The sequence below is a fragment of the Eremomyces bilateralis genome, assembly GCF_010015585.1.
Source record: "Eremomyces bilateralis CBS 781.70 unplaced genomic scaffold P152scaffold_11, whole genome shotgun sequence".
Lineage (NCBI taxonomy): Eukaryota > Fungi > Ascomycota > Dothideomycetes > Eremomycetales > Eremomycetaceae > Eremomyces > Eremomyces bilateralis.
In genome coordinates, this window is record NW_022985077.1 from 706,522 (window position 1) to 728,070 (window position 21,549).

The window sequence follows — 21,549 nt, forward strand, 5'->3', positions numbered from 1 at the left end:
TGAATCCCATAATCTTGTAGCCTTGCAGCCTGGCAACCCGATTGGATGACAAAATGTCTCTATGACTGGAGTCGCCACCCACCAGCAATTCACGTCACTGGGAAAATAAGAATAGATATCCCACTCTTCCCCCTCCTCTCTGAAACCGCCCTTGACTTTCTGTAAGTACCGATTTTGGACAGGACAAGGCTATTCTCAGCCCTGCTACCGGGTAGAGACCTTCCTATCATCTTTCTTTCTCCTTGTCTAGACACTCCAAAGTCGATATATACCAGAACACTCGGGAAAATGGCTTCCACTACTAGCCAGGAGAGTCGACCGGCCTCCCATCCTTTTACTTGCAACACCTGTCAGGTCGCTTTCAGGACAAGTGAGGCGCAGAGAGGCCATATGCAAAGCGACTGGCAGTACGTATATGCAATGAAAGTTCCTATGTTTCGAGGACGCTACTAACATGCCCCAAGTCGTTACAACTTGAAGCGTAGAATAGCGTCGTTGCCTCCATTATCGTCCGAAATATTTGCGGAAAAGGTCCTCGCCAACAAAGCATCGCAAGCGGCGGTCGCTGCCAAGGCGGCGTTCACGAGAGATTGCGCTGCATGCCAGAAGACGTACTACAGCGACAACGCATACAAGAACCACTTAGCGAGCCAGAAGCACCGGCAGAATGAATTCCGCATGCGCCCGGGTAGCGTGGGTGACTCGATGATGAGCTCGGAGTTTTCCATTCCGGACAATACCGACTCCGCATCCGTGCAGACGACATCGACAGTGAGGGAAGACCAGGTGGATCCAGCGGCCGAGGACGAGTTCACAGAAGTGGTGGACACTCTAAAAGGAACCAATCTGGGAGAGAAGAGCGGAGATGCACTGCCACGACGACCAAGCCGACCACATCACTCCGCAGGGCCAGAAGAGGATCGCCCGGAGCATCCAATCTCGCCGGCGACGGTGCTGCATACGAAGTCGAATATTCTAGGCTCATCCCCAGCGAAAGCCGATCCGCTCCTCAACTGCCTCTTCTGCAATCTGTACTCACCTACAGTGGATTTGAACATCCTTCATATGCAGAAGTACCATGGCATGTTCATTCCCGAAAAGGATTACCTGGTCGATCTTCCCGGCTTGATCCTTTATCTTCGGGAGAAAATCAATGTCGCCAATGAATGTCTTTACTGCGGTACGCTGAAGCGCACCGCCGAAGCCTGCCAGACACACATGCTAGACAAAGGACACTGCATGATCGCATTTGGCACCGAAGACGAGCAATTGGAAATCAGCGACTTCTACGACTTCACCACCACCTATTCCGACGACGAAGACGAAGACACTGGCGAAGAAGATGAGGCGGCCAGCCACGCATCCTGGGAAACCTCGTCCACCCTCTCCTCTGTCCCCACCGAAGAGATCACGTCCGTGGCCATCGACCAGACCCACCGCTACTCCACCCTCGACCAACATCATCACCACACGCACGACGATCCCCGTCCGCATAGGAACCTCGACGGCTTCCATTCCCGTGCCCACGCCGGCCACGTTCCTAAAGCTGTGTTCTTCGACGATGTCGAGATGCATCTTGGCAATGGCAAGAGCGTTGGCCACCGTTCTTGGCAGCGCGTCTGGCGACAGCGGCTTGGCGGGCGCAACCGTCCTGCCGAGTCCGCTCAAGGAGCCTTGGCAGACGCGGAGGGTGACGTCAGCATGGGCGACGAGGGTGAGGCGGCCGACGATAGCCGTGATTCGGGCGCCTTGACGAGGCGGGAGCGTCGGGAGGAGCTGTTCCATCGTGGGAGGATGGGACACCCTTCGGACGCGTTGACGAGGGCGAATGACGGGCCTGGGATGACGGGAGTGACGGGGCAGAAGAAGAGGGAGGTGGTGGAAGAGGAGAAGAGGTCGAGACGGACGGAGCAGAAGGAGAGGAGTAAGTATCTGGCCATCAAGGAAAGGAAAGGGAATATGCAGAAGCATTTCAGGGTATGTTTCGAGTGCCAAGATCCTTGTTTGCAATTTGCTAATTATGATACAGGATCCTCTACTGCAGTGATTGAATGGGGAAATGCTCAAGTCGTTGACCGTGTTCGACTCGAGTTATGGGTGCAGACTCATAATGTTTATGTGTAGATGCATGTAGAGGTCAATGAATTGCGTACCGAGTCAATTCCATTCGAGTCATTTGATCATCTCGTTCGAGTAGTCATAATTCCAAATGGGTATCCTAAAAGCAGGCGTTCCAGCCTATTCGCACCCCCTCACCCAAACCCCAACGCCTTGCTAAGTTCCATAATATACAACCCCGATCGCCTCAAGCGACATCACACATACTCCAGCCATTTCCCCACCGTTTGAAACGCTAGCTGCTCATACTTCTGCACATCCTGAGGATCCGCCCCCATCTTCAATAGCAACCGACACATATCCATATTCCCCGCCGAAATCGCATGCGCCAGCAAACTCATCCCCTCCCGATCCCGATCCATCGCGCCGACCTCCCCCCTCCGCAACAGCCCCAACACCTGCTTCAGATCCCCATCCGCAATCGCCTGTAACACTGGCGCATCCGACCTTACCACATTAAACGCCGACACCACCGCATCAAAGTCCACGCAATCGACAGTGTCGTTCGACTCCGAATACTGCCTCCCGTGTCCCCACTTCATCAGTGCGATCGCAATTCCGGGGATGTGCAGCCCGGAATTCGGCACGAAGCAGAGACTGATGCGGCCCGCGTCGTCGGTGCCGAGCGGCCAGGGGAGCGTGGAGTGTATGCCTTCGATGAGCACGTAGATCACGCCGTCGCGGGTGCTCAGCCGCCACTCACCATGCAGCTCTGGGGACTGAGAAACGTTCAATTTCAGTTGCTTGAACCCTCGGGCAAGCGTTTTTTTCGATGGCGCAGGTTCGATGTCTTGGACTTGCGGGAGCCTCTGCTTCGGAAGACGCTGCCTCATCGCGATCATCCCGGCGTCCGTTCCGGAATTGTCGGTCGATTCCAGCGATTCGGACGCCGCGGCGGACACGCGTGAGAAGAGCCGGTTGATGGTGCGGAGGAGCATGTCCTGTGCTTTTTTCGGAATCTCGAATTTCTCGAGGTAGCGAGGGTAGTAGATGGAGTTAGTATCAAGATTAGAGAGGACCCGGCGCATCGTAAGGAGCAGAGCTGAAAATGAGTGGAGGAATGCCGCAGCGTCGATGGTCGCGGTGTTAGCAGCAGCAGCGGAGTTGGAGGTATCAGCAGTGAGCTTTGGTTGGGGTTCTTTAACCACGAGGTCTGGGTCTTGCGCGAAGTCAGGGGGTTCCATGGAGTTGACTCGCGTAGGCGCCTGCGACAGCGTCTCATTCGGACGTAATGGAATCTCCAGAACGGCTTCCTTCACCTCCTGGAGCTCGTCTTTCAGAGCATCTAGACTTCCACGCATGTGCTCACTCTGCCTCCGCTCCCTCTCCGCTGCTCGCTCCTCAATTGATTCAATTGTCTTGTGCAACTCTTTCAACTCAGCTGCCGTGCTCTGCTTCACATCCTGCGCAACATCTACTGCGGCCTCGATCCGTCGATGGATTTCGACATCGATCGTCCTCCCTAGGGTGGACAGCAAACCATTCACCCGTCCAATATGTCCGTCAATCTCAGCCGACAGCCGAGATATCTCCCCTTCGTCGAGCACATAGCCCAGCTTCTTCGACAACGCGACCTTGCTCTTGCCTAACTTAGGACCTGACTTGCTCGACACGGATCCGAGAAACTTCTCCAAGCTCATCAAATCCACCTTGCACGCAATCAACTCATCGTTCAGCCTTCCAAACGTCGCCCTGGCACCAGGCTGGATTCCCAGCGGTGAGCCTTGGAAGGTTTGAGCCAGCGCGCGGACATCGGTAAGGAGTTTCTCCAGTCGATCGAGTTTCGTTCGTAGTATTGGGATCAGCTTTGAAGATCGATGGATGGTCGCGAGGAACTTATACAGGCCGGCGAAGATTCGACCAGAGGCGTCCAGGACCTGGAGGATTGATGCGGGACCGGCGAGAGCTTCGAGGCCGCCGGCAGTCATAGTGAAGAAAGGGTGAAGGATAAAAGACTTGCATTTGAATTGGAGATGAGACACGGCTAAGCGAAGGCAGTGACTAGGAGTCTTATAATCTTGGGGGTTGTTCAAGCCTTGCACAGCCTCTCTGGTCGAACACCGCCATCGTCATGCAGGTATCGGACTTATCTGCGTCCAGCCTCCAGGAGTCTGATTATTACATACCAGGACCGCCAGGCCATGTGAACACCATCTATGTGCAATATCTTAATACCCAATAAGTGATAGTTATGCAACAAGCGGTTTTGAGGTTAAAAGCTGGCGGCCGAGATAGCGAATCATCTTGAGACGGTCAGTGAACAAACACAGATGACGACACGGCCACATTGAGTATGCGTAAGTGGAATTTCTAAGCAAGGCTGAAGCTTGACAGACAAGTTATCGTATGCCTCTAAAGAGGCGATAGCATCTGGGCGTTGTCTGCTGCGAATTTCTTCCGAGAAGAATATTGTCGGTTGAATGCCAGTCGGTGCCTGTATAGTAATCAAAAGCCTTTGACAGCACAGCCCCTAACCTTGAACACCAACTGAATGCGAGAACTGAATTATGAATCCAAAAGACTGTACTCTTCCTGGGTATCTAAAACGAAAGGTTCATTACGCTACATGAAAAGAATGGCCGTCCCATCTCGTCTCGTCAGCCGGTATCGTCCTCACAAATTCCCAATGACAACCATAAACCGCAACTTCCCCTCCCTCCTCCTCTTCTCTGCCCCTTGCCCAAACGACCCCTCCTCCTCCCCACTCACCGCGCCCTCCCCACCCCCAATCAACCCTTCATCCAACATCAACGTGCTGCTCTTCCATCCCCAGCTCTGGCTAAAGTTGAAGCGATCGGGCGCCGACTCGTAGACGGAGAGGAGTCGACCGCCTTTGGACGGCGAGTAGATCTTGAAGTACGTGCGGATTGTGGGGCGCATGTCGGTGTATGGTGGGACGGTTGCGACGAAGGTGGGTTGGCGGGAGGAATTGTTGCGGGAGATGGAGGCGCGGGCGAGGGTGGGCGAGGGACTTTGAGAGTTGGGCTGGATGGTGGTTGCGGAGAGGCCTTGTGGTAGGGGAAGCTGCGGAGCGGTGTTGGCGGAGCGAGGGTAGTTGGAACTAGCATCGGCATCGTTATCGGAGTCGGAATCGGAGGGAATGTCGAACACAGGAGTGTAGTGTTGTAGGACTGACGACTGGCGAGCTCGGTAAGAGTTATGTGTGTTGCCTCCTGGTCGATAATTGGAGAACCAGTTATATGATCGAGAGGTGTTGGCATCCACGTCGCCGCCACTTCCACTGGTGTCTTCTTCAGCGGCATTGTCTGTCGCTAATCCACCCAGAGGTCGATCTCGGTCTCGGTCTCGCGCTACTCGTCGTCTATCACCGCGAAGGAGCATTTCTCGCTCTAGCTGTCCAATTCGCTCGTCCACGCTTGCGGGTATGCTGTTGGAGAGATTGGCCGCTAGACCTGGGCCGGACAGCGCTTCCTCGACTTCACGTTCCTTCGCACGGTGGAGATAGACTCCCAGTTGCGGGTGCTTGGAACTTCGGACTTTTTGGATATAGATGTTCCACAAGCTGCCCGCGTAAAAAACTGTCCTCGAGTAAACCCGCTTCTTCTCTTTGAGGAGGCGCGGGTTTGGGAACTCGACTGCGAATCGGAATGGTGGGCAATGCGAGTAAGCAATTGGCTTTGGTTGGGTTGTTCCGCCTGCACTGTCCGACGGTTGTGGTCGCGTTGCGTTGCTTGATGACCTGGCTAATCCCTCAGTGATATTTCCGGGTGATGATGCAAAGTCAGTGGCCCATGGAGCATCCTCTGGCTGTATCGTCACAGAAATCTGGGAAGCATGATTGGAAAGGGCTGCGGATGTTTGTATGACCGGCTCGGCATTGCCTCCCATGACGATGTTGCAGTCAGCCGAAGGAATCCAAAACTTTCGGGGTCGCGCAGTTGAGTCCCACGAGCCAGACCCCATCTCTTCCGACTTGGTTTGCGAGGGAGTTTCGTCCACTTTACGCTTGCCTTGTGCGACGGACGAGCCATTTGCATCGTCCGTCCTTTGAGATGACACTGTTGGGGGTTTGGTCGGCTCAATCTCCGCTGGAATGCTAAGTCCTAGGTCCATGTCAAGATCGCGAGCATTCACAACTTTCTGCCGAAGCTCCATGGCCATCCAGAGCGCGTTGGTAATCACGTCTTCTGGTAGGAGCGGGAGTCCAAAAACGTCTCGGGCCCGGCGGATATGCTGCAACTGCTCGAACTCTAGGTGGACGTAATGAATGCCTTCATCAAGAAGGACAAGAAGGGGCTCGACCTCAGGATGCGTGTAGAGTGCCAGCCATTTGTCCATCCCCTCTGGACTCTGGCCTAACGATGAAATCGAGTTCTTTCGGTAGACAGGATCGAACCGGATAGCCATCAAACCGAGCGTTTCCGGAGCTCGAGATTTGTTCTTAATCTTGTCTCCCAGCCCTACCTCCGCTGCTTTTTGCTTTAATCTGCGATCAAGCAACCGTTTTGCAAGAACCCAGCGGTCCCATTCGCCGTAGACAAAACAGCCATCTCCGCCAACAATTTCCCTGACAATATCTCCGGGGATGCCATCCCAGTATCTAAGGTGCATCTCCCAGCCATCTCTGCAAAGCATGGCTTTCGCCGAAGCCAGAATCCGCTCCCCAGACCTTCCGTAGTAATTCTCCGTGACCAGTTTTATCAGCGGCGCAAGGCTCTCAACATTCATCTGCCGTAAAATCGCGTCGATGGCAGATTCGGCGAGATCTGGCATCTCTAGCCAACAGCCGGTTGCAAAGAGCCCGATCGCTTCTGCTTCTTCCTCATTCGATATATCGCATCCGTATAGTCTCTTAAGGGCAAGCTCAAAGGCAACTTGGGTGATATTGGAGTCCATATCTTCAGGGTGCAATGTCACTTCCTTTAACGAACTTTCGATCCATGGTTCGGATAACGCCGTTGCAAAAAAAGGTGCGCGGTCGAGGAGAAGTCGATGTAGGTTGTACTTGGTCCCGAATGCTATGACAGTGATGTCCGAATGCCGTCCACCGAGGAGCCCGCGTGTGTAGAGATGGTCTGGTAAGGAGGCCGGCTCGTAGTTTGCTAAGGGATTCAGCATTAGCTGGACGTAGGCAAATGCGATAGTAGATATATATTGGCTCACTTCTACCAAGTAAGTTCAAGTTCCCGGCACCATATTGATATGAGCTCGTTCGACTCGATGGGTTCAGCGGAACATCCGCCGCCATTGACTTTGCCGGCGTTATTGGAGTAATTTCCTCCCTTGCATCAAACGCTCTCTGATGGTCCACCGGGGTCGTGGGATCATCCACATCCTTCTCCGCTGCGGATATTCGAGCTGTACCGCTCGACATCGCTATTGAAGGGCTCGTCGACCGTTCCACATCTCTTCCGAACGCGTCAAGCGGCCTATTTGCCCGGATACTAGATGACCCTTCTCCAGGACTCGGTTCTGCATTGCTCTCGAAGAGAGAAGGGGGAAACGTCGAGGTGGAGGAGTTGAAGATCGAAGTATGAGGCGTCGTATAAGTGTTTCTTCGGGGGGTATTGCTTGGACCGCCTGCGCCTATGGGAGTCGATGGAGCATGATCAGGTGGTGCTTCATGCTGCCAGATGGAATCAAAGGGGACCGATACGCCATGTGTTTGAGAAGGGTCTTGATCGAGCGGAGAGCTATCCATCGGGGGAGAGCTGCTTGGTCGGCTGCTGTGGTTTGCTCTGTGGCACCATGTAAGAATGACCTATACCGAGCCCGCAGCTCACGATACACGCGCTTCAAATAATATTCACTAGCAAAAGGTTATACTAAGGTAGGAACTTCAAGCAATAAGATAATTATTCTAGACTGGAGCCACGTTGGACCGAGGGATGGTTGGAACTGGGAAAGAGAGGTCAAGAACCTGAGGTCACCGCATGCGGGGAGAACAAAGGGACCGCCACCATCTCTTGGGGGTCAACAGGAGGGCGAGATATAGAGGGCCTTGCCCATTAATAGAAACCTATGTAGTAGTAAATATAATATGTCATGGATTCGATACTGTCATTATATTCGAACCCTATTCTACTTCACCTAAATGCCAAACACGAAATCAATTCATTTCGTCCCGTATTGTTCACAATGCCTGGCTTCATATTGTCGGAGGCCCCCGTATTGTACCCCAAACCCCGACCACCAGAGGCCTGACATGACGCTTTTGATATCCTGTCGCCCCCACAGGTCATAAAATACCCGGTAGATTTAGATGAGCCCAGTCGGGATAGCGAACATTTTGCCCCCAGTACCCGTACCAGTACAGCCAGGCCAGAATGAAGTCCAAGTCCCACCATTCTTCGACACAGCGACAACCGCAGCCATCACAATCGCTGTGCTCAGTAGAGAGCCCCAGCGTTTGAACGAACTCAAATTCCGATGCTTGCTCCACCTTCGCAAGCGTCAATAGCATAGGGAGATACAGGTGGTGCCGGTACCGTCCCATTTTCTCTCGCGGTGATGCCAGCCACCATTTATCGCGCTTAGGGACCAGGGGTCACCATTGATATCGACGTCAACCAAGCTATCTCTGGTGTAATACTCGACGTCTCGGCTCTGAATGAGCCATGGTCCGACTCCGCGGTGGTGGTAACATGGCCTCAGCCTGGATAAGAACCGGCACCCCCGGCATATGTAGGGTTGGCAGCGGCTGCGGGAACCGAGGGTAGCGAGGTCTGCGAAGGCGAACAGTGATATAGGGGTGAAACACTTCACCGTGAGAGACCGAGGAAAGAGTGGACGGTCGAGGTCCTGGATGAATAGCAGGGAGTCCCGGAACAAGCGACAGAGTATTGACCGAGTGAGTTTCTTTCAAGGAAGAAAATCGAGCAGAAGGTGACGCGATAAATAAAGGTCAAGTGGGCCCAAACATATCTGATATGCGTCCCAGTCATCGTTATCAACCCCCTTTTAACACCTGCGCTTCCCAGTTCCCCAAAGCACACATCGGAGGAGTGCGGGATATTTATTCTACTAGGAACGTATTGATTGGACATAACAAGACTGGATAGGGGATATTAGCCGTCGTGAAGTATCTTTTGGATATGAAGGGAGAAACCGAGCGGACACAAGAAGAAACTCGTATCCATATATGGATATATTGACCGGGATTTACCACACTCGCAATCAAGTCGAGTTCGGTAACCTGCCATCGAAAGCGGCAGACTCCCAACAAATCCTCAATCGATGCTTTCCTTTCGATTTCAGTCGGAGTCTTGAGGATGTGCAACGGGGGCCTTTCAGTCGCGTATACTGGGACATGGATCTCATGTGCTGGTCAGTGTATCCATAATCCATTTCCGCGTTGAGGCATGGCTAAAGTGCTAAAACGAAAGAAATGATGTATTAAACCAATCCAACCCAACATTAGTGGTTGGATACTGTTGAGACAAGAAAGAGAGAGGGATGAAACAAATCTGCTGATAGGGGATTACGTCAGCCAGCACTTCAAAGTCCAAGCATTCTGAGTTCAAGATCCCGCATGGCCGTCTTGTATAAGTTTACCTCTAACCTACCTTAACCTCTTATTTCTTTTTGCATATCCAGGTCATTGGATTAACACTATTCTCTTCCTGTTAACAACTTGATCCTTCGAAATCGCATGGTGGTGGAGTACTTGAAACCTGGCACCGTCACCTACGAGCAACGCATCCAACCGTACGATAGAAGGAAGAGCATTGTGCTAAACGACACATTTCCCGCTCCATTGCCCTTATGGTCTCCCATATTCGGATGTCCATTTCTTCAAGTCCCAGAGTTTCTGCGGCGTTCTTTCATGGTTCCATTTCTATCAATGGCGCTTTTCCAATCTAGCTATGTCGAGACAAAGAGACCCAACATGCCTCGAATGGTACCTGACCTCAACCCGTCCATCCCGTCCCATAACTCTCTCACATCTTCTATATGATTAGTCACATAGTGACCACATGCCTTGAACCCCATCCAAACAACTTCAATCCCCAGGACCTCCAAATTGACTTCCTAAACTCACCCTCCTAGATCCTCCTCCGGTTCCCAAGTCATCCAGCAAAACCGCGATCCCATCCGCCCCTCCGCCGCCAGCAATTCAGATCCGTGGCCAAGCGGCGTGCATCAGCCCTCCGCCACCGACGCCGACGCAAGGGCGTGAAAGTGCGGCCGCGGCGGGTGAATCAGGACGGCGGACGCGAGCAGATGATGGGGGTCCGCACGCTACGGTTGGAACTGGCGATTCAGATGCAGCGGGTGGCGGCACGGTTGGAGAAGATTGCGATTCGGTGGGGTTAGGGCGGGAGGATGGTGGAGAAGATCGCGATTCGGCGGAGTTAGGACGGGAGGAGAATGAAGGAGGAGGGGATATTCTTGTTCACATATTGGAGGGACCCTTTTTTTAAAGTAATGCAATTGGTACCGGGAATCTATGCAACAATAGGTACCTCCCCTGTGCTATCTATCCACTATGAAAAAACGCAACACGCGTGATTGTACCGAATACCCAATGGTCTAGTAGACCTCCAACACGTACCTCCCATCATCCTTCAGCCGCTCAATTTCCCTCCTCGAATCCACCTTCTTCGTCCCCGCCGCCTTCGCCTCCTCCTCCACCGCCGCCTGCAACACCTCCGTCACATCTGGCACCGGCCACGTCGGCCCGCACAGGTAGAAGCTCCCCTCCTTCTGCAGATACGCCTCGCGAATCTCCGCCATCGTCTCCCGCATGCGGTCCTGGATGTAGATTTTATGCGGCTGGTCGCGCGAGAAGGCCTTGCCGATCAACGTGATCACCCCGGCCGCCTGGTACGCCTCCCACTCCTCGCCGTACAGGTACTCCTCCCGCTGCGTGCGCGACCCCATGTACAGCAGCACCGGCCCAATCGGCTGGCCTTCCGAGCGCTGGAGCGCCCGCTCCTGCACGAACGCGCGGAACGGCGCGAGCCCCGTGCCCAGTCCTGCCATGATGATTGGCGCCGTGCTCGAGGCCGGGAGCTTCATCACCGACGGCTTCACCGACACCACGACGGGCGCACCCACCGGCAGCGCGTTGAGGAAGCGGGTCGCCTGCCCGAAGCGGTCGCGGCCGGCGGGGTCGACCCAGCCGACGGTGACGATGAGCAGAGCCACAGAGGTCGGGGTGACGCGCTGGGATGAGGCGATGGAGTACTCGCGGCGCTTCATGGGCGGGACAATACGGGCTAGATCGGGAAGGGGCGGGTGCGCGGATGGGAATTCCTGGAAGGTGTCGGCGAAGGTGATAGTGTCGACTTCAGCGCGACGCTTGAATTCGGCGGCGCCATCGGCGGTGCTGAGGGCGAGGAGAGAAGCTCTCTCGTTGGGGTCGGTGGCGAAGTCGGAGAGAGCTTCGTAGAATCGCTTGGGAGGGCGGCCGAAGATGTCGATGTTTTGGCGGAGTGCTTGGTAGGCGGTGCGGACTTCGTAGTGGCTGGGGTCTTCCCGCGTGGGTACCTCCACGAGATCGTCGTGGTCCAGGTTGTACCATTTCATGAATGCTGATACCTCGTCGGCGTCGTTCTCAGCGTGGATGCCGAGGGCCTCGCCGATAGCGTAGGTGAGACCGCTAGTGCCCAGGTCGAATTCGATGTGGAAGATGTTACGGTCATACCTGTCAGGAGTGAGACGACGTCGCTCCTTGACAGTGACAACGTGCGTCTTCATCGCGAGATCCGGACGGAGGGTCTTCTGAGTGCCATAGGCTTCCTTGAACAGGAGACCTTGAGCAGCCGTATGCCAGGACTTAATCGCGGTTGGCCCCTCCACTTCTTCAACCTTGAACGGAACGAAGCTGTTGATGGTGATATCCGCAGGTTTTGCAGGAGTCTCGGGATCCAATTCGACAGCGGACCATTCTTCGGGCACGAGGAAGTCCCGGACGACTTTTGACACATCCTCCTCGAGCGGCGTGGTATCATTACCAAGATTCTGCAGAACCGACGAGTATAGGTCTGGTCGGAGAACCTTGATCACGGCAAGCAGGACGACTTGAGTCTCCATGTCCTTGTTCTCTGCAACGGCTGCGGAAGCGGCGGAGTCGATGATGCAGATATGGCTGGTTTTTGCCGCGATGGCCTTTCGGGTGGCTTCGGGTACCTTCTTCTCCACATCTTCGTCTTTGACACCAGGCAACCAAATCAGGATAGTTCCTTGGTGCTTCAGGTTGCGGACAAAGTCAAAGTCCTTCAGAAGTTTATCACTGCCCACAAAGATGCTGTCGGCGGATGTGGTGGAGCATGGTGCTTCAATCTCGGATGTCGAGCTTCGGATATCAGTGCGAACTACACCACCTTGGGCCAAGTGATCGAAAGCCGTCCTTGTTGAAATGATGCTGGAAGAATCCTGCGCCAATAGCTCCCCTAATAAGCTCGGGAGGCTGGCCGTTGCAGACCTATCCGAATCCAAGAACGAGTATTGTTTGGCTGATTCATCGACAAGCTCAATGTTGTACTCGTCGGCAGCGATTTTCGAAGGATCGATACCTGCGGACTGCTCGAATATGGCCATCTTCTGGATCAGCTCATTCAGACGAGCGGCGGTCCAAGTCTGAGAGACGTATTTCAAGTCGACCACGTCGATACCGTCGCTATGTCCGAAGAAGTTGACCGTGGCCAAAACATCGTTGAAGAGCATGGAATGCTCGTTTAAAGTGTCCATATCGCTTTCGTCCGACACCTGTCCCAGAATCGCAATCCTCTTTGCGGTTTTTGGCAATACCTCGAGGAAAGCCTCTTCAATGAACGGTCGGTACACCCTAACGTTGATAACGCCGACCTTCTGGCCAGATCGGGAGAGCTTGGTCGCCACCTGTCGGGCGATGGAGGCTTCCGCGCTTCCGAACGTCACCAGGACGGATTCCGCGGACTCGTGCCCGAAGAATTCAAATGGCTTATATTCGGTTCCCAATTCATCGTTGAAGGCCTTCAGAACCCGGAGAACTTTGCCATCGTTATCTAAGTGGGTGGATTCCGCGTTGCTGTATGCCTTCTTGATCGCCTGATAGTTGGTGTAAACGCCATGCTGGTCCAGGATATCGACCACGCGAGTTGTCTCACGAGCCATTGCGACGCCGTCGAACATGTGGATCGTCGGAAGGACATCGGCGAGAAGGGTCGCCAAGAGAGCCATGTGCTGCGTCTCATAGACGGAGGTGCTGCTGACAAGACCCAGTCCCAACTCCTCGGCGAGGCGCAACCCGGGTGTGTAGTCGGCAAACAGCTTGGTGGTCTTCCCTGCCGCCAGCTCCACAGCAGCGACATGTGCCACGAGAGGGTTCGCGAGGGAGTAGAGGAGCGACAGCTGATCCAGGGAGGGTCGGAGCAATTCCAACGTTGCGGACGAGGCTACGATAGTCTGCGGGATATGCCTCTTGCTCAAGTCAAAGTCGTTCGAGAACATATATCCCAGAGCAATTGAGCCTGCCCCGGCCCGCGCTTGCAACTGCTGCAAGCCTGGCACAAGGTCAAACGCATTCTTTTCGTTGTCCTCGTTCCATGACTTGATGGCGATGTCTAGGTCGAATGACTCGGGGGAGTATGTGAAGATCTTGTCGGAGAGCGTGTAGGCGACATGCTGAGCGAGCGTCTGGGCGGTAACATACGTCGGTCCACCGATGGTTGAGAGCGGGATGGTCCGTCCGAACGGGAGACTAGTTGACGACTGCGGCGAAGGAGTCTTCAGGACTTTGGCTAACGTCTCCGGCGAATGCAGAGGCGATGGGCCGGTGGACTGGGTATCTTGCAAATGCATCTTGAGAACTATCGATATGCCGATCCCGCGCTCCGATGTGCGGAATGTTCGACTTTGACAATTGAACAAAGGACCAGAGAGGATATACTCTCAAATCGGAGAGTCAATCGCTATGAAAATGAAAAAATATGATGACTTAAGAGTAATCGAGAGGAATTTACAGAGCAGAAGACGAAGCAATTGCCTCCGTACGAGAAATTGGCGTATGCATGATCAGCGACCTCGGGGACTGGCAACTTTTCTGCGCGAGTCTGGATTCTGGATGGCGTGAATAGATTAGTGGAAAGCACGCAATCCAATCTGATAATGACAGGGGCGGTTATGACAAGGGACCAGGTATGGAGATAGCCGGAGTTAGCATCTATCACGTGTTGCATACCTCACGTGCAAGGGTCCATCCTGACTCCTGTCACACCATGGCATCCATGCGTCGATTTCACCAGTTCGTCTTCCTCAACGATGCACACGCTGTCTAGGCCAAACAAGAAGCATGTAACTCATGGAATGTGAAATGGAATATGGAATGAATAGCCAAGGTCTGACTTGTGGTATCTTCCAACGTGCTAGACTATGACAGGATTTGTCCACCATTCTCAATTTCTCCTCGTATGGCAGTGCTGTGATAGGTGCTGTCTTCCATGCGTCAGGAGCACGGTATTCATCTGCGCTTCCCTTTATATGCACTGGAATCTGAGCAATCTGGGGACCCGCAATCCATGGTTCTGGTGGTGGCCATCCCGTTCACGATGCTCCAGTTGCACATTGTGCTGGTGGTTCTCCGAAGCTCGATTCTCTTCGAAGGACTGGTTAGGAGAATAGAAAAAGTTGGTAATTTAGAAGAGATTTGGCTTGGGTATCTGGCGTGGATTGCTTTGGCTGTATATAATGATCCGAGTTGGTGTTGTGCTACATATGTGGGAAGGAAAGCGAAATATCCACGAAATTGCGATTTATATATGAAAGAAACCGTGATTGGGTCAGAAATGAGTTTGTTACCGGTTGACTCCCAATTGACAGTGACATAAAACTATGACTGGATTTTCCGATTGACAATTAATAAGAGTCCTGACGGTGCCATATTGAACGTTTCCTGGTGAATACCTTAATAATACCTGATGGTGGCTTCCGGACAGAGCAGCTTCTAGCACGTAGACTTCTGCTTAACCGCAAACATTGTACTTCCTCGTAAAGCAAATATGGCGGGCCAAAATGTCCTTAACACTTTTTTCCGAACTTGAAAGCATGCCGAGCTCGAGGGCTGCCACTTGTTATCGGATGGACGACGTTGTCATGAGTGTGGCTTGGTAGATCATGAAGTCCGACATTGTGGCTGTGCCATGCATCAATCAATGGAATCAATCGGGTCTCCTCTCGTCCGCTTTCATCTCGCTGAGTGATTTAGCGAATACCCGTTCCCCTCATCATGGACAACAGCTTATAGGACCTACCATTCCCCTTATTCTCGTTCATGCATCATAGGGTTCTTTTCTGCCTCTCCTTCGCACGATGGCTGTCTTCGCCGATCTGTCCGACGACTCAGATGTCGTAGAAGGAAGTCCTGAGCCTCGATATGGTTACGGGAGAAGGATGCAGTCTTCAGCAGATGCCTCCTCCCGAGCTCCGGACGCCTCGTCCTCTGAGGTGGCCGAGTCGGTCAGAAGCAATCCCAACATCAATGGCTTCTCCGAAGCACTTGCATGTTATCCGTGAGCAATAGCCCTACCGCAGTGGTAGTGATGGATGCTTGCATCAGAAGGGTGACGAGGCCCGCCAACTAACTGCTCTATGATTTCTCTCTCGACAGGTTTGTCTCCCAGCTCGCCACGTTTGTCGACCTCAACACCCTGGACGCGCTCTCCCGAACGTGCCGCCAATTCCGCGTCAACCTTTTGCAGTTCCGCCCGCAGTTGATGGCGCAGTCGCTGCGCTGCGTGAATGAGGACGACACCATCGGATCGCGGCTCGCCGAGCGCATCATCCAATCGCGCAACGCGTGGTTCGGTCGCTCAGTCGAGTTCAACAATCGTCCCGACTCCCCGCACGCGCGACTTACCAGCGGGAAGGTCGGGCAGTGCGCCATCGATCAGGTGGGAGAATGTCGACGATGTGGAATCATCGTGTGTCGAGTATGACTCCCCCGACGTACTTACGGAATCACGACCCCTTTCCGCAAGTTTCATCCCTTGATATCTACCAACCCGGCGTGGGCATCGCTCATCATGCCCCTCGCTCCCGTCTGCATGACCGGGATCCAGCACTCACTCATTCCTAGAATTGCACAACCAAACCACCGTTGAACAAATCCCTCCCGGAACGCCACCGCCGCATCTGCAAGCGCTGCATCAAAGCGCCGCTCCATCGCCACATGACCCTCGAGAAACCCTGGCACACCGCCGACGCCCTGGCCGATCTATTCACCCAGACGCCCGACCCGAACGACTCCGCCAGCTCTTCCTCCTCCCGCCCCTCCTCCCTCCGCACCAACTCCACCATCCCCACCCCCTCCTCCTCCCCACCCGATCCCGACACCCTCTACCTCTCCTCCCGCCCATCCACCGCGCCGCCCAAATCCCCCAACCCACCCCCACCGCCGACCGCGAAATCCTCTCCACCATCCCCGCTCTCCCGTGTATTCACCTACTCCGCATTCCTCCGCACCCCATGCACCTGCGCGGACGCCGTGTTCCTCTGCCACGCATGCGGCATCGCCCTGCGGCAATCCGACAGCACGTACATCCGCGCGTGGAAATGGCGGACCCACTACACGACGTTCCTGGGCGGTCTGGGGACGGGGATCGGCGAGGGACACGAGGGCGTGGAGTGTGGGCGGGGCGGCGACTGTCTCGGGGCGCGGGTTGTGGAGAAGGAGGTGGAGTTGAGCGCGGAGGAGGAGGCGGCAGAGTTGGCGGGGTTGGTGACCGAGGGGACGGTTGCGGCGGACGGGTTGGGCGCGGGGAATGGGGAAGATGGGGCGGCGTTGAGTCGGACGCCTACGGGGAGGAGTTGGGAGGGGTCGAGTTATCATGCGCAGGAGATCGAGGGGGTGGGCGGGACGGTGAAGAAGAAGGTGAAGAAGTTGGTGAGGGTTGGGTTGGTGGTGAGGGAGCATGAGGCCGTGCGAGAGCATGAGGGGGATCGGCCGGACGAGAAGAAGAGGGATATGTTGGCGGAGGAGCGGGGTGGGGAGGTGAGGAGTTGGTGCGGTTGGTGTGATCGGGTGATTTTGGGGAGGCGGGATCGGCCCCAGTGGTTCGAGTTCGACGATTGATATGAAATTTTAAGGCCTTGGGTATTTCACGAGATGCATTGATAGGCGAAGGGTACGTCAAACGTTGCATACGAATTGTTCCGCCGAACAAGTTTCGACACAAAACGGAATGATATTCCTCAGCTGGGAAAAAAACGGTCAAAACTAACCGCTGCAGTTTGCGAAAACAACCTAGTATGAACTCTCAATTATCGATAATAACGCATTTCTATATACACGTCGATGTGGAATCCGACAGTATTAACCACTATTGCACCATCCGGGGTGATATTGATGGTCCTTCCCCTTTGATACCTCTATAGTCTAAAGCAATTGGCATAATACGTCACCGACGCCGGCCAGTCCGAAAACACCTTGCTCACCCCCACCTGCCTCGCCAGCACATCCAGCACCGTATACAGATCCCCATCCTTCTTCATCGCCGGTATCACTGTGCTGTAATAATACTCATCAGCCTCCCACGTCGCCACCGGGCCCGACCGGTCAAAGCTCCACGTGATGATCTCCATCCCCAGCCGCTTCGACTCCTTCGCGTAGCTCGACGGCACGATTTTGCCCTCCGCATCCAGCGCCAGAAGTCCCGCAATCGACGGCGCGATGATGTTCACCCCATTCTCACGGTACGTTGTCAGGTTTGCGACCGCGGCGTCGAAGCCCGCGGGGTCGATGGTTGGCTCGGTCAGGTAGACGGCCTGCTTGCCGTAGTTGGGCTCGTGTTGGATCCAGTAGTACACGTCGTCGACGAGGAAGCTCTGCGGGTAGACGCGCTTAGGGTCGATGCCGGCCGCTTTGTACTCGTCGATCAGCTGTTGCGCGTAGGCGGCTTGCGTGTAGTCGGGGGTGCCGAACGGCATCGGCACGCCCGGGGTCTTGAGTTCCGGGGTGAATTTCAGGCCAAGGCTGTCGGTGAATTCGATATATTCTTTATGGGAGGCGACGGTGCCGCAGGTGGCGTAGACGTCGGTGCGGAAGTCGGGAGTGCCGTCGATGTACTCAGCGACGGTGGTGGCATTGACGTTTTGGCCTTCCATTTTGCCGCAGAGGGACTTGAATTCCGCAAGGGTGATATCGCTGGTGCAGCATTTCGCGGAGGCGGACGTACTACCGGATGCAGGGGTGAAAGGTGTGGTGCATTTCGCTGCTAGAGGGGTGGCGAGGATATTCGTGGTGTAGTGCAAGTCGCACTGTGGTTGAGTCAACTTTGATGTTTGAGGAACAAGTTCCCCGGCAAACATACCTGGTCATGCCGGCAGACAAGCTGTTTATCCTGAGTGAACGCGACGTCGCATTCGAGGACTCCCGCACCTTGCCGGGCAGCAGCGGTCCACGCTTCGAAGGTCTCCTCTGGGAATTGAAGGGAGGCACCACGATGGGCAATCGTGAATTCCGTAGCAGAGAACGGGCCTTCAGAGCATGACTGGAGCTTCTCTTTTAGAGGACCATTATCCATATCATTGACCAAGTAATATGGTCTATCGCCCACTTGGACGTTCAGCTTGTTCGACCCATGGTGCCCATTCCAATTATGTCCCCCTCTTCCCCAAGGCGACGCAGACGCGAATCCGATAGAGAGAGAAGCAATGAGAACAGACCTCATCTTGGGAAACTCAAGGACTCAACCGAATTGACTAGATACAAGGACAAGAATGAAGATGCCGAGATAAGATCCAGAGCAACGGGAGCTGTAGCTTTAAACCTACGGTACCTACTACGTAGTTCCCAGGATGAGGGGATGGGTCCGTATCCGTGTTCCCTGCATTCATATGATTGCGTACATAGTAGAAGCGAGTTATCCCATACCTCGTGGGTAGATTTACACACTAAGCACCTTACCGACCTATTAGCAAGTTATCTTGCATATCCCCAGCCGATCACAACGAATCCTAGGACGATCCAAGGCACACGTGAGTAAAAACACGGGAGAGCCGGCATACCATATCGCCTCTAGGAGTTGCCTGGGACGGGTATCCTTGGATGCTTAGCTGGATCCTTAGCTGGATGCTTAGTTGGATGCTTAGTTGGATGCTTCGTTGGATGCGTGGAGGGATGAATGGGTGTTAACTGTTGGTCGTTAGCAGTCAAGATGAGCCGATGAGGTTCTCCCGAAATTGGATCGGCAGGGTAAGGAGGTACCGCGTTAGTAGGCCTGAGAGCCTGGGGCACGAGGTGGTCTTCTATCCATTGATTGGTTGGAGATTGTAGGTCATCACGTGATCTTGATGATACATCGTATGTGATTAGCTCGTAATGCCAGACGTTAGATTACGACTCTCTTGCTTACATCAGCACCTTAGCCCCTTCGAGTACTCTAAGGCAGATATAAGACAAGTCTTCATATAACGTCTGGGGAAAATGTGTTTCGATTCCTTTCACGGCTGCGGGCAGCGGACGAACAAGCCATAGATCGGATCTTCTCGTGCCGGGAACTCTTTGTCCAGGCCTTGTTGACTCGATTCTTAGTGGACCGAGCTGGCAGGGTGTGGGACAGGCGGAGAGACAGGCGGAGGAAATATTCACTGGATCGGACGGCGAAAACTAGTATGGGGTTGATGCAGATAATAATGAGGATGGCAATGATCCCCAGGAAACAGATGAGGAAGCTTTCGTCACTTTAGAGCCTCTGGATTTTGACAAATAAACTTTATTTATTGTTGCATACAAATCGTTGCACCTTTAATACAAAAGTAGCCAGACGGGCTGAAGCCCTGAACCCTTACTGCGAATTTATTCCTTAGTAAGCTTCTAGGGCTTGGCACGTCTGGTATTACGAGATAAACTGATAGATATCACACATGCCCACACTCAGATAGTTCTCTTTTCTTCTGTAAGCTTTACTGCTTTAGAATAATGAAAGTGGTTATTGCAGACCATCGCACTCTAAACCATCTCACCGGTGTACGAAAAGGCGCGTAAATGCCGAAAAATGAACGCTAACGCAGAAACTCGCTATATTTGCCAATATGCTCCTAAAGAAACTTGATTTGGAATTTCGCTCATGATAACGGTAGGGCACCTTGGAGCCGGACGTTGCGAACATCCGACATCATCTCCTGTGAAGGGACCATCGTTCTATGACTCCGAGGATGCTTTTGAACACTCCCCTCAGCCTCCCTCATTCGATTCGCTTCATTGGGACGGATCCGATAGATCCGACGGCTGTCCGCGACGTAAGCCTTGAGCTATAGAAAGCTGAGTAGGTAGAAAAGGCAGAACAGGATAAGTAGGATACTTGAAACCCTTCGGGAGTGCCGGTGACCGATGGATTCTATCCCAACTTCGGAGATTCCAGAATGCCTAGGGACTGAAGATGGAGAAGCTGCATGCGTTGGCCCTTTCACCGTTTCGTATTTTTATGTTCCCAGTCTCATAGCTTCATCGATGAACGGATGAATGGATGAACAGGTGAATGTGCCCGCCTTTCCTCGCGTCGCCCTTACCTTGCCTTGCCACTCCCATACCACCGTGTCCAGGCCCGATCCGGGGGACCCGAACGCTGAAGGAATGCAGTCAAGCCCAACAATGAGGTACGAGGATTCAGGGACCAACTCGACGGATGGACCTCATGATGTCGTTCCAAGATTCGTGTCATGGTGGCGAGGCGGGGATGCGGGCCGTAGACGCGGGCATCGGGATCATCGTGGCCGAGCGGATCAATGGGCTCCATGACCGAGGGTCAGATGCTGCAGGCACAATTCTAACTCGCGCTCGCCATTAAGACATAAGTGAGATGGCTCGACCGCTCTACTGAACTCGAGCTGGAGTATGGAGGCCACTCTAATAAACCTTAAAAGAAAACTAGAGGCGAGTTTTAATAAATGACGGGATATAACTCATAGAAAAATAACCTAATAAAAGAAGCATACGGTACAGCGTTGGACAGTGAATACTAGAACGGTGATGAGGACTGGTATGCCAGGATTCATAGAAGAGAGGGCGCAAGCGAAACAAGCAGCAGCGAATTGGAATAAGAAGAGGATCGGTGAGCGAAAATGAAATCGGGGGAAAGGGAGCTAGCAATTCATCGGCAGTAGGCAGGATTTAGAGGGATTAGGGCTGGACACGAATATTCGATTACGAATATTCGTACGAATATTCGTAGTCGAATACGAATAAAATTTAGAATTTCCGCTTACTAATATTCGTACGAATAATATTCGCATTATTCGTAATTATTCGTAATTATTCGTAAATCTCTGAAGCTATTTCCATGTATCTCGCAGCATCATAAGACGCCTCATAGTCTCTGCACTCATTGAGCTCCTCCGCACTCCTAAGAGATCTCTTCCCCCACTGAACAGTCTTTCGACTGATACCCCAGATGCTGGTATAGCCAAATAATCTCTGGCAGCTGCAGCCATACGTGGGTACTCATGGTAATGAGACCTCCACCAAGAGAGCAACCAGTCCTTCTCTTT

At 53.5% G+C, this 21,549-nt stretch overlaps 7 protein-coding genes across 7 annotated transcripts; 2 read left to right on the plus strand and 5 right to left on the minus strand.

Moving 5' to 3' along the window:
* Nucleotides 1–288: 288 nt before the first annotated feature.
* Nucleotides 289–2,047, plus strand: P152DRAFT_449901 (uncharacterized protein; the record flags this gene model as incomplete). The annotated part of the gene is made up of 3 exons (XM_033678138.1): nucleotides 289–407; nucleotides 465–1,977; nucleotides 2,030–2,047. 3 exons carry the CDS (start codon nucleotides 289–291, stop codon nucleotides 2,045–2,047), a joined length of 1,650 nt encoding a protein of 549 aa, XP_033533755.1.
* Nucleotides 2,048–2,181: 134 nt separating this feature from the next.
* P152DRAFT_46811 (uncharacterized protein) lies at nucleotides 2,182–4,389 on the minus strand. The gene has a single exon (XM_033680808.1). It carries the CDS (start codon nucleotides 4,044–4,046, stop codon nucleotides 2,316–2,318), a length of 1,731 nt encoding a protein of 576 aa, XP_033533756.1. The 5' UTR covers nucleotides 4,047–4,389; the 3' UTR covers nucleotides 2,182–2,315.
* A 26-nt stretch (nucleotides 4,390–4,415) lies between these two features.
* P152DRAFT_418172 (uncharacterized protein) lies at nucleotides 4,416–7,966 on the minus strand. Its single transcript, XM_033677101.1, has 2 exons — nucleotides 7,243–7,966; nucleotides 4,416–7,181 (listed from the first exon to the last, which is right to left on the minus strand). The coding sequence occupies exons 1-2, from the start codon at nucleotides 7,778–7,780 to the stop codon at nucleotides 4,732–4,734; spliced, it is 2,988 nt and encodes a 995-aa protein (XP_033533757.1). The 5' UTR covers nucleotides 7,781–7,966; the 3' UTR covers nucleotides 4,416–4,731.
* Nucleotides 7,967–8,118: 152 nt separating this feature from the next.
* On the minus strand, nucleotides 8,119–8,633 carry P152DRAFT_46997 (uncharacterized protein). Its single transcript, XM_033680931.1, has one exon. The coding sequence runs from the start codon at nucleotides 8,424–8,426 to the stop codon at nucleotides 8,166–8,168; it is 261 nt and encodes an 86-aa protein (XP_033533758.1). The 5' UTR covers nucleotides 8,427–8,633; the 3' UTR covers nucleotides 8,119–8,165.
* A 1,856-nt stretch (nucleotides 8,634–10,489) lies between these two features.
* P152DRAFT_459083 (sulfite reductase flavo protein alpha-component) lies at nucleotides 10,490–14,122 on the minus strand. Its single transcript, XM_033679607.1, has one exon. The coding sequence runs from the start codon at nucleotides 13,864–13,866 to the stop codon at nucleotides 10,612–10,614; it is 3,255 nt and encodes a 1,084-aa protein (XP_033533759.1). The 5' UTR covers nucleotides 13,867–14,122; the 3' UTR covers nucleotides 10,490–10,611.
* A 1,400-nt stretch (nucleotides 14,123–15,522) lies between these two features.
* Nucleotides 15,523–17,104, plus strand: P152DRAFT_380009 (uncharacterized protein; the record flags this gene model as incomplete). Its single annotated transcript, XM_033675710.1, has 5 exons — nucleotides 15,523–15,572; nucleotides 15,671–15,797; nucleotides 15,882–15,992; nucleotides 16,139–16,735; nucleotides 16,790–17,104. Coding segments are annotated over 5 exons (1,200 nt in total), but the record flags the coding sequence as incomplete, so codon positions are not given.
* Nucleotides 17,105–17,430: 326 nt separating this feature from the next.
* Nucleotides 17,431–18,731, minus strand: P152DRAFT_449906 (PLC-like phosphodiesterase; the record flags this gene model as incomplete). The annotated part of the gene is made up of 2 exons (XM_033678139.1): nucleotides 17,431–18,318; nucleotides 18,372–18,731. The coding sequence occupies 2 exons, from the start codon at nucleotides 18,729–18,731 to the stop codon at nucleotides 17,431–17,433; spliced, it is 1,248 nt and encodes a 415-aa protein (XP_033533761.1).
* Between the last annotated feature and the right edge of the window lie 2,818 nt (nucleotides 18,732–21,549).